Genomic DNA, 15386 nt, shown 5'->3' with positions numbered 1-15386 from the left:
AGAGTGTGAGAAAGAAAAAAGAGAGAATGTGTGTGTGTTCGTATGTGTGTGTGTTTGTGTGTGTGTGTGTGTGTTCGTATGTGTGTGTGTGTGTGTGCGTGCGTTCGATTGAGGCTGGAGGAACCAAAGTGGGCCAGGAGACTGGGGGATCAAGTAATCCATTGTTTCTGAGGCCTGTCTGGAGATTACTACTCTGTCTCTCTCGCCACACAGAAACCACTCGGCAGGTGGTTGATTATCCATCAGTCTACAAAGTTTGAAAAAAGTTTCAAACACTCCCAAGGCTAGCAACCACCAGACAATTTCTCATCTAATTCCCTAAAGTGATTTTATTTATTTTTTATTTAATTAGGCAAGTCAGTTAAGAACAAATGTTTATTTACAATGACGGCCTACCCCGGCTAAACCCTAACGACGTTGGGCCAATTGTGCACAGCCCTATGGGACTCCCAATCACGGCCGGTTGTGATACAGCCTGGAATTGAACCAGGGTCTGTGGTGACACTTCTAGCACTGAGATGCAGTGCCCTAGACTCTGCACCACTCGGGAGCCCTGAGTTTTCAACATGTTTCCCCATCTAATTCCCTGAAGTGATTTCAACATGATGAAATGTTCACAGACATCCAACGCCTGAAGTTAAAGACATTTCATTTTAAAGGATCACCTCACCTCATTCTAAGGACTGTTAATGTGACGTTTTTTTTTCCTATAAAGATTTGTGATTCTAAAACACTGTCAGTAAGTAGCCAGCAGGGGGTGTTGTGGTGGGTTCACTCACAAGACCACACACACAGGGCCAGACCAGCAGGGGGTGTTGTGGTGGGTTCACTCACAAGACCACACACACAGGGCCAGACCAGCAGGGGGTGTTGTGGTGGGTTCACTCACAAGACCACACACACAGGGCCAGACCAGCAGGGGGTGTTGTGGTGGGTTCACTCACAAGACCACACACACAGGGCCAGACCAGCAGGGGGTGTTGTGGTGGGTTCACTCACAAGACCACACACACAGGGCCAGACCAGCAGGGGGTGTTGTGGTGGGTTCACTCACAAGACCACACACACAGGGCCAGGCCAGCAGGGGGTGTTGTGGCGGGTTCACTCACAAGACCACACACACAGGGCCAGACCAGCAGGGGGTGTTGTGGCGGGTTCACTCACAAGACCACACACACGGGGCCAGGCCAGCAGGGGGTGTTGTGGCGGGTTCACTCACAAGACCACACACACAGGGCCAGGCCAGCGGGAGGTGTTGTGGCGGGTTCACTCACAAGACCACACACACAGGGCCAGGCCAGCAGGGGGTGTTGTGGCGGGTTCACTCACAAGACCACACACACAGGGCCAGGCCAGCGGGAGGTGTTGTGGCGGGTTTTCCTATAAAGATTTGTGATTCTAAAACACTGTCAGTAAGTAGCCAGCAGGGGGTGTTGTGGTGGGTTCACTCACAAGACCACACACACAGGGCCAGACCAGCAGGGGGTGTTGTGGCGGGTTCACTCACAAGACCACACACACGGGGCCAGGCCAGCAGGGGGTGTTGTGGCGGGTTCACTCACAAGACCCCACACACAGGGCCAGGCCAGCGGGAGGTGTTGTGGCGGGTTCACTCACAAGACCACACACACAGGGCCAGACCAGCAGGGGGTGTTGTGGCGGGTTCACTCACAAGACCACACACACAGGGCCAGGCCAGCAGGGGGTGTTGTGGCGGGTTCACTCGCAAGACCACACACACAGGGCCAGGCCAGCAGGGGGTGTTGTGGCGGGTTCACTCACAAGACCACACACACAGGGCCAGGCCAGCAGGGGGTGTTGTGGCGGGTTCACTCACAAGACCACACACACAGGGCCAGGCCAGCAGGGGGTGTTGTGGCGAGTTCACTCACAAGACCACACACTTTGATTTATTTTACTAGGCAAGTCAGTTAAGAACAAATTCTTATTTTCAATGACGGCCTAGGAACAGTGGGTTAACTGCCTGTTCAGTAGCAGAACGACAGATTTGTACCTTGTCAGCTCAGGGATTTGAACTTGCAACCTTTCGGTTACTAGTCCAACACTCTAACCACTAGGCTACCCTGCCGTTGTGGTGGGTTCACTCACAAGACCACACACACAGGGCCAGGCCAGCAGGCCTCCATGTAAAACCCTGGCTATATCAAATCAAATCAAGAAATAGAGTTAAGAAAATACTTACTAAAAAAAATAAAGTAAAAAATAAAAAGTAACACAATAAAATAACAATAACGAGGCAATATAGAGGGGGTACCGAGTCAGTGCGTGGGGGTACAGGTTAGTCGAGTGCTAACATGCGTGCCTTGTCCTGAACTTGTCCACATTCTTATTATGCCCACATTTTAGACACATTTTTTAGACACGATTGAAAGACCAGGTCAAGATCAGGACAAAGGACGCATGTTAGTGGCAGGTATAAACAGGGCTTATGGGTGATTGATTTTTATGGGCAAGCACAGTGACAGCTTACATCACAGATATTTCACACAGAGAACACACAGTGTGTGCATGTGGTGTGTGTGTTGTGCATGTATGTGCATGGGTGTGTAACACATCATGTCTCATTATATCCTCTATCAGATTGGTTCAATTAACCTACTGCAGTGTGCTAAATCAGGGTCACAGTGTTTCTTGATAGTCAAACAAATCTACTTTGAAACTAAAATACACACCTCACACACATGGTTATGAGCATAAAAAAAGAAGGCCGTGTACTATGTCAGATATGGAGTTAAAATGTATTCCATTTTGAGTTCGCATCCCAATATTACACTTGAAATAATGTTTATTACTTTATAAAAGTCTGAAAAATATGAATAACATTCCACCCATGAAGCCACTAGGTCATTTGACCAAAATAAACTAGACAGGACACAGCACATTCTAAGAAAGTATCTCCCTCCCTCTCTCTCCCCCTTACGCTCCCCTCCCTCCCTCTCCCCTCACTCTTTCCCCTCCTTCTCTCCCCTCACTCTTTCCCCCTCCCTCTCCCCTCACTCTTTTCCCCTCCCTCTCTCCCCCTTCCTCTGATTCCCTTCCTTCAATTCTCCCTCTATTCACAAAACCTCTATTTCTCTCTCTATTCCAAGGAGCTTCTACTAACTTAGTAACAAGGACGTTCCTGAAGGATGTTCCCCAACTTCATCATCAGCTCACCACCAGCCAGCCTGCACATCCCGTCTCTTCTCTCCCTCTGTCTTTCCTCTCAGGGTACATCCCATTAGCTTCCCCTTGTCAGCCTCTCCTTCACTGGTCTGAAAGACTTGATAAACTGTGGAAACCTCGTCAAATCTCTTCAGTGGTTATGAGGGAAAGGAAAGGACTCAAGGAGATGAGGCTATAGAGGTCAAATGAAGACACAGCCTTTATGAATTGATATGGATGGAATGGAGTAGCCTACATAAGATTTGATAGGGGTGACATGCTCTCCCTCTATGCTGTCCTGTCTTTCACACCTCTTTCTCCCCCCCTCTCTCTTTCCATCCCTCCCTCCCGCTCTTCCTCTATTTATAGTGTTGTGGTTACTGATGTGACGTTGCTGTAAGGGTGTTTCACCCACACTCTGTCTGACCTGTTCCCTCCACTGTCTTATATATCCTCAACACATCTCTTTCCCTCTGATCATCCCTTTATCCATCCATCCATCCCCTTTGCCCCCCTTCCATCCATCCATCTATCCATCCATCCCCTTTGCCCCCCTTCCACCCATCCATCCATCTATCCATCCATCCCCTTTGCCCCCCTTCCTTCCATCCATCCATCCATCCATCCATCCATCCCCTTTGCCCCCTTCCATCCATCCATCCATCTATCCATCCATCCCCTTTGCCCCCTTCCATCCATCCATCCATCTATCCCCTTTGCCCCCTTCCATCTATCCATCCATCCCCTTTGCCCCCTTCCACCCATCCATCCATCTATCCATCCATCCCCTTTGCCCCCTTCCATCCATCTATCCATCCATCCCCTTTGCCCCCTTCCATCCATCCATCCATCTATCCATCCATCCCCTTTGCCCCCTTCCATCCATCCATCCCCTTTGCCCCCCTTCCATCCATCCATCCCCTCTATTCTCCATCTCCTGATCACTCCTCTCTTTTCTTCTTCTCTCTTCCTTCCCTCTCTTTCTTACCTGAAGGAGGATGGACATATTCTCCCTCTGGGTCATGGCCCCACCTCGTCTCTCTCCCATCCAAAGATACCCAGACTCCTTCTCCCCTCCCTCACTCTGCCTCTCCACCCCACCCTCTCCCTCCCCCTGGCAAGGCTGTATGGTCTGTATGGACTTGAAGTGGCTGTCAGAGTGCATGATATTTTCCATTCCCTAGGGCTGTAGGGGTGTATGGTGCGTACCTGAAGTCGCTGTAGGGGTGTACCTGAAGTCGCTGTAGGGGTGTATGGTGCGTACCTGAAGTCGCTGTAGGGTGTATGGTGCGTACCTGAAGTCGCTGTAGGGGTGTATGGTGCGTACCTGAAGTCGCTGTAGGGTGTATGGTGCGTACCTGAAGTCGCTGTAGGGGTGTATGATCCACTCTCCTGCTGATTTGAGTCTCTCCTGCTCCATGGCCACAGCCTTGTGGGACCCAAACATGCGCAGGCTGAACTTGTTGACCCCCGGCTGCAGCATGGCTCCAAACTGTCTCTGGATGAAGGTGGACTGGTTGGAGTAGCTGTAGTCCTCCCCGTCTAGACCCATCCCAAACCCCCCCATGCCCCCCGTCCCAGACAGACTCCCCATCTCCGGCGTGCCCGCCACGGTGTTACAAGCCGTGTTTGTCGTGGTTTCCGGGCCCAACGCTACAACGACCACTCCGGTGCCGGTGGAGGAGGAAGTGGAGGCAAGGGCGGCGCGTGACGAGGAAAAGCCAACAGAACGCTGCTGGGTGGAGGAGAAGGGGGCTGGAGGAGGGGGCAGGGGGACAGGGGTGGTCGGGGTGCCAGCTGAATGGAAGGGGAGGCCGTCTCTGGTGGCACTCAAGATGGAGAGGCGCCGTCGCCCCCCTCCGGAACCGGACCCCTCGACCCCTGACCTGTCACCCTCCAGCGATGCCTGGGAGAGGCGGTACCCTGGGGAGGGCAGGCTGCCCTTACTGCGCCTTTTAGAGTCTCCTCCACTACGACCTGGCCGACCCTCACCCCCGCCAGGGGGCCCAACACCTCCCGCCACCCCATCCATCCCCTAACCAGGGAGAAGGGGGACAAAGGGAGATCAATATAACCTGTCACTCTCAGATTCACTCTCTGTCACTCTCACGCTGGAAACAGATTGTCCAAATGGGACAATATGTCCTGTCAATGTTCAACTAGGAGCCTAATAACAGGCTACTAGCTAAGACTGTCTGGGGAAAGAGAAAGGTGGTGATTAAATAGTTGACCTCAAGTTTTTATAATCTCCAATGGCTTGTAGTGATCTGTCTCCTCTCCACTGATCTGTGCATCCTAACCCCACCTCTGGGTGTTTGCCACGTAAAAACGAATAGATTTGTCACTCCAAAAATATGCTGGCAGTGCTTTCTCTTATCTCCTCCTTTCCCCAGCTCGCTTTTCTTCATCGAGATCTCTCCATCCTCCCTTGTTCTCCTGGCCTGAGGCCCACCTTCTCCTTTCTACTGCCGCCCTCAGCGTTTCCACACCAGGCATATTGGCACCTAATTCCTGGTCTCTCTCTCAGGGATAATGACGCAGGTCGCTCTTTGACCCTCCCTCTCTGGTTGTCAAGGATATGTCTCCCTCTTGCTCTCATCGACACATGGCAGTATTCTGTAAGAGTTCATCTTGACAGTGGATGAGAGGTGGTAGTTTTGGGTGGTTGGCTACCTATGAATGACAAGTACACGTGAGCCTCATCAGTACGGATTGGTTTGTTTTTAACGGACACAAACGGGCAGGAGACACACACAGACAGACACTTGCACACAGTCTGACTCACCAACGCACCGATTTATACTGAAACACGCTTTCAAACACAGACAGAGATACACACACAGACAGAGATACACACACAGACAGAGATACACACACACAGACAGAGATACACACACACAGACAGAGATACACACACACAGACACGAAAATAAGCAAGAGTACATATGCAAGTGGTGGTACCCCCAATTTAGTCGACACTCGCCTAACACCCAATAATATTCCCTTTGTCCGGGCACGTAAAACAAGACAAGCTGTTAGCGTCAGCATTAGGGTTATTTTCGGAATTCAGTTCGGAAACACACAAACAGAACAGACAACCTGGGCAAGTGCAGAATATGTGACGTCTACAAATCCGCCCGGATAAATGTTCTGCTATTTCAGACGCGTTTCCCCTCCTCTTCCACTTCTCCAGTCACTCCCAATGACATCCTTGGACCGTTACAGCGACATCTTTGGAGCCCATCCTATTAATTTACGATTAACAAAACCTTCCGTTGCATATACATGTTTTTAACGAATCTTGATTAATCAAACCATGCAAAGAAATTAAGTGCACTTGAATGAATTATATCCATGAATAACTGTTCCAACCGGAATAACTTGTTGAGCTTGAGAAGGAATAGCCAAATATTTAAATAGGCAATTCTATGGCCAATCATAACTCAAAAGGAACGCGACACCAGTCTTACTATTCTGATTCCGATTGCAGGCTGACTTCCAAAACACCCGTCACCTCTCAGGCACGCACGCACGCACGCAACTGAAATATTAAATAAATAAATACACACAAAGGTCTGAATCTAATCGACGTGTTACCATGGCAGCCGCATCCCCATCACCCTTCCTTCCCCAGGCTGCACGCCCAGCCGGCACAAGAAGCACACAGCACAGGTATGGGTGCCGCGTCATCCACAATACAACGGGCGAATTGCGTGAGGGAGGGAAATAAAGAGAAAGAGAGAGAGAGAGAGAGCTGCGTTGAAGGACAAATCCAACCAAATATATATATATATATATATATATATATATATATATATTTTTTTTTCATTAGTCCACTGTTGATAAATTCCTAAAGTGTTCTCCCTGTCAGAATTTTCAAGATATAGGACTTTCAAAAATCAAATTGTCACTTGCCACATCCTCACGATGATGCAAAATGCGCCGTATGATGCTTAACGACCATTTCTGAGTGGATTTTCCCGTAAGGAACAACAGAGAAAGCGGAAGAAAAGGGACATGGGAGAGAAGATAAGAAACAGAAGAGAGACAGTTAATTCGTTTATGGGCAGTCGTCGTGCGCACGGATGTGGGTCATCTCAGTCGGTACAATATAGGACACAGCTGAAGCACCTCAGAAAACTCCGCATCTAATGGCATCGGTCAAACCGAATATCTCCACCAGCCACAGTGACAGAGATAAGCCTTATCTATTTCCACACCGCATATGACTGACAACGGTCGCAATAACTGGCAACTGAAATGGCTTAATTGCAGTTCATTGTTTGTTTCTCAAACAGTATAAAAACATGGTTTGATGGATGGGGACCATGCACACCGAACATAAATGCGTGAGAGAGAGAGTGTAGTGATGTCTGATAGTTATCTCCATAATTGATTGGTTATGTGTGTAATCGTCATAACCAGATATTACTAACCTTGCACTGAGGACTAGAAGATAGTAGCTGTGTGGACTGCAAGGTAATTGTCTGATTTAAGAGTTAGTAAACATGGGGTGGCAGGGTAGCCTAGTGGTTAGTGTTGGACTAGTAACCGAAAGGTTGCAAGTTCAAATCCCCAAGGTACAAATCTTGTTCAGGGGCAGAACAGGGGCAGCGTGCGTGCCTGTAACCCACTGTTCCTAGGATGTCATTGAAAATAAGAATTTGTTCTTAACTGACTTGCCTGGTAAAAATAACATGTCATAATTAAAGAACTCACAGTGGTGGACTACTATTCTAGGGACATTAGAAATACCACATAGTGGTGACTACTATTCTAGGGACATAGAAATACCACATAGTGGTGACTACTATTCTAGGGACACAGATATGCCACATAGTGGTGACTACTATTCTAGGGACATAGAAATACCACATAGTGGTGGCTACTATTCTAGGGACATTAGAAATACCACATAGTGGCATAGTGACATAGAAATAGCTCACCTGCCCACTACCACTAGCCAGCAGGTCATCACCCACCTCAAAGGTATGTTTGTAAGATGGGGGATACCTACCGAGCTCGTTAGCGACAACGCTACTCAGTTTGTCTGCACTGAGTTCAAGGAGTTCATAAAGAAGTATGTTTCGCAGACAAATGGAGAGAGCTGTACAGACAGCTAATCAAATTGTTAAACAACCGGACCCACACATGGCTCTGATGTGCTACCGAGCCACAGCCATCAGCGCAACAGGAGCAAGATGACAGAACATCAGATATGGACGCCGGTCCCCGTGCTGGATGGGAAACTCCAACCAAAACGCTTCAGCCATAACACTGTTAAACAGAAGGACCAGAAAGCCAAACAAGCTTACCAGTTCTTCTATAACAGGAGGCATACAGTGCGCCCCCTACTGGAATTACACCCTGGACAGGGTGTCAGAGTCAATCTGGACGGAGAGAAAGGATGGAAAACACCAGCAGTTGTCATCAGCAAATTTCCAGAGCCGAGATCCTACGTTGTGGAAACTGAACACGGCACCATCGCTCAGAGAAACAGGCCACACCTTCAGGCTTTTGCAGAGTCACCTACTCCAGAGAGAACAACAAGAGTCACCCAGTCTACCAGGGAGCCATCCAACTCCCATCCTCTCACTCAGTCCACCACCTCAGCCAGCCTCACCACAACTGGTGAGAATGACCTCCAGAGGTGGAGAGGTAAAACTACCCCTGAGGTTCAGAGACACTTGAGAGAGAGAGAAAAAAAAGAGGTATAGGAACAGCAACTGTTTCAGGGCAGAATGATCCTTATGTTGCTGTGGACTGTTAACCCCCATGTCCTAGTTGAAACAGTTATGTGTATTGTCGATGTTAAAGAAAAATAAAGCATGTGTTTCTATGTTACTAAAAATATATGTTATTGAAATACAAATAGTTTGTATTGAAAAGGTCCACAGGGTGAATATTTGTATTAGGTAGAGAGGATGTATAGTTTGGATTTCTCTCAGAAAAGGGGAGATATGGAGATATCTATGAGACATCACTATAATTGATTGGTTATGCGTGTCATCGTCATAACCGGATATAACTAACCTAGCAATGAGGACTAGCAGATAGTAGCTCGTTGGACTACATGTTAATTGCCAGATAATTCACTGCCTGACCTCCATAATGACAGAGAGAGAGAAAGGCAGATGTCACACCATGTTATGATAAGGTTATGCTCCAAGCTTTATTTGGAGAGAGGCAGTGCTTCCAAGACAGAAATGAATAAACACACAAAAACATTGACTACATTAAAATCACTTTCAATGAACATGGAAAAAATATTGACTTTTCATCGTAATCTCTAAACTGTTGTTTTGTTTATGTACTTCATCTCCACATAAAGGAAATGTATTAATTCTAGTTCTATGCTCTCTATGTAGTTAGTGTTCCAGTTAGTGTGTCTGTTAGGCTATGTGCCACTTAGGATTGGTGGGCCTGTCAGCCAGTCAGTGGTAGTGTCCAAAAAGAGTGTTTAGGGCACGTGGACTGCCCTCATGATGTTAGTGTGACCAGAACCAGGGATCCAGCCGGTCACCACGATCACCATGTCACCTGTCTTGAAGAAGCCCCTGGCCTTTCCTACACACAGTGAGGGAGGGTGGAAGGGGGAGGCAGACACAGTGAGGGAGGGTGGAAGAGGGAGGCAGACACAGTGAGGGAGGGTGGAAGAGGGAGGCAGACACAGTGAGGGAGGGTGGAAGGGGGAGGCAGACACAGTGAGGGAGGGTGGAAGAGGGAGGCAGACACGGTGAGGGAGGGTGGAAGAGGGAGGCAGACACAGTGAGGGAGGGTGGAAGAGGGAGGCAGACACAGTGAGGGAGGGTGGAAGGGGAGGCAGACACAGTGAGGGAGGGTGGAAGAGGGAGGCAGACACAGTGAGGGAGGGTGGAAGAGGGAGGCAGACACAGTGAGGGAGGGTGGAAGAGGGAGGCAGACACAGTGAGGGAGGGTGGAAGGGGGAGGCAGACACAGTGAGGGAGGGTGGAAGAGGGAGGCAGACACAGTGAGGGAGGGTGGAAGAGGGAGGCAGACACAGTGAGGGAGGGTGGAAGAGGGAGGCAGACACAGTGAGGGAGGGTGGAAGAGGGAGGCAGACACAGTGAGGGAGGGTGGAAGGGGAGGCAGACACAGTGAGGGAGGGTGGAAGAGGGAGGCAGACACAGTGAGGGAGGGTGGAAGAGGGAGGCAGACACAGTGAGGGAGGGTGGAAGAGGGAGGCAGACACAGTGAGGGAGGGTGGAAGAGAGAGGCAGACACAGTGATGGAGGGTGGAAGAGGGAGGCAGACACAGTGAGGGAGGTTGGAAGAGGGAGGCAGACACAGTGAGGGAGGGTGGAAGGGGAGGAAGTAACAGTGAGGGAGGGTGGAAGGGGGAGGCAGACACAGTGAGGGAGGGTGGAAGGGGGAGGAAGTAACAGTGAGGGAGGGTGGAAGGGGAGGCAGACACAGTGAGGGAGGGTGGAAGGGGAGGCAGACACAGTGAGGGAGGGTGGAAGGGGGAGGCAGACACAGTGAGGGAGGGTGGAAGGGGGAGGCAGACACAGTGAGGGAGGGTGGAAGAGGGAGGCAGACACAGTGAGGGAGGGTGGAAGAGGGAGGCAGACACAGTGAGGGAGGGTGGAAGAGGGAGGCAGACACAGTGAGGGAGGGTGGAAGAGGGAGGCAGACAGTGAGAGACGGTGGAAGGATGAGGCAGACATAGTGAGGGAGGGTGGAAGGGGGAGGCAGACAGGGAGGGTGGAAGAGGGAGACAGACAGTGAGGGAGAGTGGAAGGGGGAGGCAGACATAGTGAGGGAGGGTGGAAGAGGAAGGCAGACAATAAGGGAGGGTGGAAGGAGGAGGCAGACATAGTGAGGGAGGGTGGAAGAGGGAGGCAGACATAGTGAGGGAGGGTGGAAGAGGGAGGCAGACAGTGAGAGACGGTGGAAGGATGAGGCAGACACAGTGAGGGAGGGTGGAAGGGGGAGGCAGACAGGGAGGGTGGAAGAGGGAGACAGACAGTGAGGGAGAGTGGAAGGGGGAGGCAGACATAGTGAGGGAGGGTGGAAGGGGGAGGCAGACAGTGAGGGAGGGTGGAAGAGGGAGGCAGACAGTAAGGGAGGGTGGAAGGGGGAGGCAGACATAGTGAGATAGTGAAAAGAGACGTGAATAACATCCTAAACTTACGTTCTCTCTTTCCCACTTTCTCCCCATCTTTCCCACTCCTTTTCTCTCTCTCTCACACACCCACCCCTTCAACACACACAGACCTATGTTCATGCCGAAGTTGACTCTGTTGTCTACATCGTCGGCCCAGACGGGGGCAGGGAGGGGGTGGAACAGCACTGGGAACACACCCCTCAGCAGCTGGGCCTGACGTGCCACCTGGAGGCAGAACACACACACTGCATCAGTCCACCCAAACTAACAGCCTTTACCTTTACCCTGAAGGAGGCAGGTAACAGCCCCACTCTACAGGCTACAACCACATATCAAACAACAATCCTAAACCTAACCTTAGGGGTTGTGTCTCGTAGAATGGGCCAGTATTCTCTCACCTGAGGACTTCTTGTTACCGCGACGATGGGACAGCGTGGGCGATACCGGGACAGAAGCTGGGCTGACCTGGGAGAGAGAGAGGGATAGAACGAGCAGAAAGGGAGAGGGTTGGAGTCAGAGAGCATGTGTGTGTTTGCATGTACGGTACGTGTGGAGTCAGTGAGCATGTGTGTGTGTATAACAGCATACCTGCCAGTAGTAGTGAGTACTATGACAGCTCCAGCACAGCATTTGAAGGATGACTCTACAGCTCCTATAGCAGTGACCTCAGTAGGGTCATTGGACAGAGGGGTCAGACGACGAAGCTCCTCAAACAACTGCTGTTGGAAGATGGCTGCCTCTGCCTCCCTGCAGATCTGTAGGTGTGTGTGGTGTGGTGTGACAGAGATGAAGGGGGAATTGTTATAGGGATAGGTCACCGCAAAATCTAAGTTTGTCAGACATTTTGATTCCTTGGAAGTGTCCTACAGCCCAACTCTCCATATTTGACAGGCAGCAGGTAGCCTAGCGGTTAAAGCGTTGGGCCAGTAACCAGCAGGTAGCCTAGCGGTTAAAGCGTTGGGCTAGTAACCAGCAGGTAGCCTAGCGGTTAAAGCGTTGGGCCAGTAACCAGCAGGTAGCCTAGCGGTTAAAGCGTTGGGCCAGTAACCAGCAGGTAGCCTAGCGGTTAAAGCGTTGGGCCAGTAACCAGCAGGTAGCCTAGCGGTTAAAGCTAGGTAGCCTAGCGGTTAAAGCGTTGGGCCAGTAACCAGCAGGTAGCCTAGCGGTTAAAGCGTTGGGCCAGTAACCAGCAGGTAGCCTAGCGGTTAAAGCGTTGGGCCAGTAACCAGCAGGTAGCCTAGCGGTTAAAGCGTTGGGCCAGTAACCAGCAGGTAGCCTAGCGGTTAAAGCGTTGGGCCAGTAACCAGCAGGTAGCCTAGCGGTTAAAGCGTTGGGCCAGTAACCAGCAGGTAGCCTAGCGGTTAAAGCGTTGGGCCAGTAACCAGCAGGTAGCCTAGCGGTTAAAGCGTTGGGCCAGTAACCAGCAGGTAGCCTAGCGGTTAAAGCGTTGGGCCAGTAACCAGCAGGTAGCCTAGCGGTTAAAGCGTTGGGCCAGTAACCAGCAGGTAGCCTAACGGTTAAAGCGTTGGGCCAGTAACCAGCAGGTAGCCTAACGGTTAAAGCGTTGGGCCAGTAACCAGCAGGTAGCCTAGCGGTTAAAGCGTTGGGCCAGTAACCAAAAGGTCGCTAGTTTGAATACCCAAGCCGACAAAGTGAAAAATATGTCGATGTGCCCTTGAGCCGGGCACTTAACCACCCTAATTGCTCCAGGGTCGCCGTTGATAATGGCTGGCCGTGACCCCACTCTCTGAGGGTGTCTCAGTGGGAGTTGGGATATATTGAAAAACACATTTCCAATTTACACATCTATAATACACACTTTTACACGTGTGAAATAGGACAAATATAAGCACCCACCAAATGATTATTTAATAGAATAGACTTTCTACTCTTCACACACTGACCGAGTGCATCATGGCCACAGACTCGACAGGGAACAGTCCTTTAGCCGTCTCCCCAGAGAGCATCACACAGTCGGCTCCATCCAACACTGCGTTAGCTACGTCACTGCCCTCCGCACGCGTAGGCCTGGGGTGGGATACCATGCTCTCCAACATCTACCACACACACACACACACCGTTACCGACGTCACACAGCACACAAGGGATGTGGTTGGGCAACATGAGAGAAGACACTGAGAATAGAATGGGTAGAGTGATGGGGAGGGATGGTTATTGATATTCGTGAGACTCCACACAGAGTCTAGCCATATGAGTCAATATGAAGGAGACAGAACGAACATGAGACTGAGGAGTGTGTGTGTCCGTGTCTATGTGTGTGTGTCTGTGAGAGACAGTATCTATGTTATCATCATTATATTTTGTGTCCTGTTGCTAATATCCTATGTAACACATCCCAACTGCGTGTGTCTGTTGTTTGGCCCTTCCTTCATGCCTTGAAGTATTTATGTGTGTGTGTGTGTGTGTGTCTGCATGTGTATGTGTGCATTTTGGCCTTTTATAGAAATACCTGCTATTATGCTGTCACTCTGAGTCAAGAGCTGTACCATACAACACACTCTACATGGCTCCAGGAGTGTGTGAGTATGTGTGTGTGTGTGTGTCCTCTGACCTGTGTGGCACAGATAACAGGCTTGCCAGCGGAGTTGCAACGTCCGATCATCATCTTCTGAGCGATGAAGACTTTCTCTGCAGGGATCTCTATGCCCAGGTCGCCCCTGGCAACCATCACCCCATCACTCTCCGCCAGGATCTCCAAGAAACTGAGAGAGAGAGAGAGAGAGAGAGAGAGAGAGAGGGGGAGGGAGGGAGGAGGAAGAAGAGAAATAGACATGACTTATGATGACATATTCATATACAGACAGCCATATGGGTGGTGTATCATATACAGTATATATAATATCCAGATCCTATATAGTTCTGACACATCCTCATCCATCACTCTGCTGTCAGCTGTCAGTGTGATTATAGATCTATAACATCCAGACGTGGTTATCAGTGACGTGGTTATCCATCACTCTGCTGTCAGCTGTCAGTGTGATTATAGATCTATAACATCCAGACGTGGTTATCAGTGACGTGGTTATCCATCACTCTGCTGTCAGCTGTCAGTGTGATTATAGATCTATAACATCCAGACGTGGTTATCAGTGACGTGGTTATCCATCACTCTGCTGTCAGTGTGATTATAGATCTATAACATCCAGACGTGGTTATCAGTGACGTGGTTATCCATCACTCTGCTGTCAGCTGTCAGTGTGATTATAGATCTATAACATCCAGACGTGGTTATCAGTGACGTGGTTATCCATCACTCTGCTGTCAGCTGTCAGTGTGATTATAGATCTATAACATCCAGACGTGGTTATCAGTGACGTGGTTATCCATCACTCTGCTGTCAGCTGTCAGTGTGATTATAGATCTATAACATCCAGACGTGGTTATCAGTGACGTGGTTATCCATCACTCTGCTGTCAGCTGTCAGTGTGATTATAGATCTATAACATCCAGACGTGGTTATCAGTGACGTGGTTATCCATCACTCTGCTGTCAGCTGTCAGTGTGATTATAGATCTATAACATCCAGACGTGGTTATCAGTGACGTGGTTATCCATCACTTCGCTGTCAGTGGGAATGTGTCTGTTATGATAGCAGATAATGGTATATTTAATTCTGTGGTTACGATACTGCAGAGTGGTTTTATATGTATTTATTAAGGATCCCCAGTAGTTCCTGCCAAGGCAGCAGCTACTCTTCCTGGGGTCCAAACAAGATGAAGGCAATTACTTCGCCATTTAAAATAAAACAGTACACCCTACAACGCATTATTACGCCACTACTCTACCACTACATTCACTACCTCACCAAAAGTATGTGGACACCTGCTGGACAAACATCTCATTCCAAAATCATGGTCATTAATATGGAGTTGGTCCAGCCTTTTATGCTATAACTGTCTCCACTCTTCTGGGAAGGCTTTCCAGTAGATGTTGGAACATTGCTGTGGGGACTTCCATTCAGCCACAAGAGCATTAATGAGGTCGGGCACTGATGTTGAGCGATTAGGTCTGGCTCGCAATCGGCATTCCAATTCATCCCAAAGGTGTTCAACGGGGTTGAGGTCAGGGCTCT

General features: G+C 49.7%; 2 protein-coding genes across 4 annotated transcripts in view; both read right to left on the bottom strand.

The window, feature by feature from the left end:
• Positions 1–6966, bottom strand: part of LOC135563765 (potassium/sodium hyperpolarization-activated cyclic nucleotide-gated channel 1-like) — a 65300-nt gene extending 58334 nt beyond the window's left edge. Inside the window, 1 exon segment of the mRNA XM_065007135.1 lies at positions 4524–6966. Coding sequence (XP_064863207.1) covers positions 4524–5197 — 674 coding nt within the window. The 5' untranslated portion in view covers positions 5198–6966.
• A 2346-nt stretch (positions 6967–9312) lies between these two features.
• Positions 9313–15386, bottom strand: part of LOC115122986 (pyruvate kinase PKM-like) — a 46718-nt gene continuing 40644 nt past the window's right edge. For all 3 annotated transcript variants that reach the window (XM_065007138.1, XM_065007141.1, XM_065007139.1), the window contains 6 exons: positions 13866–14016; positions 13198–13350; positions 11882–12048; positions 11692–11758; positions 11404–11518; positions 9313–9732 (listed from right to left, as the gene is read on the bottom strand). In XM_065007138.1, the coding sequence (XP_064863210.1) occupies positions 9626–9732; positions 11404–11518; positions 11692–11758; positions 11882–12048; positions 13198–13350; positions 13866–14016 (760 nt within the window). In that variant the 3' untranslated portion in view covers positions 9313–9625. The remainder of the gene's footprint in view (positions 9733–11403; positions 11519–11691; positions 11759–11881; positions 12049–13197; positions 13351–13865; positions 14017–15386) is intronic.

This window comes from Oncorhynchus nerka, linkage group LG3, assembly GCF_034236695.1.
Source record: "Oncorhynchus nerka isolate Pitt River linkage group LG3, Oner_Uvic_2.0, whole genome shotgun sequence".
NCBI classification, from domain to species: domain Eukaryota; kingdom Metazoa; phylum Chordata; class Actinopteri; order Salmoniformes; family Salmonidae; genus Oncorhynchus; species Oncorhynchus nerka.
The sequence above is the reverse complement of the archived record's forward strand: the minus strand, read 5'-3'. Positions and strand labels throughout refer to the sequence as shown.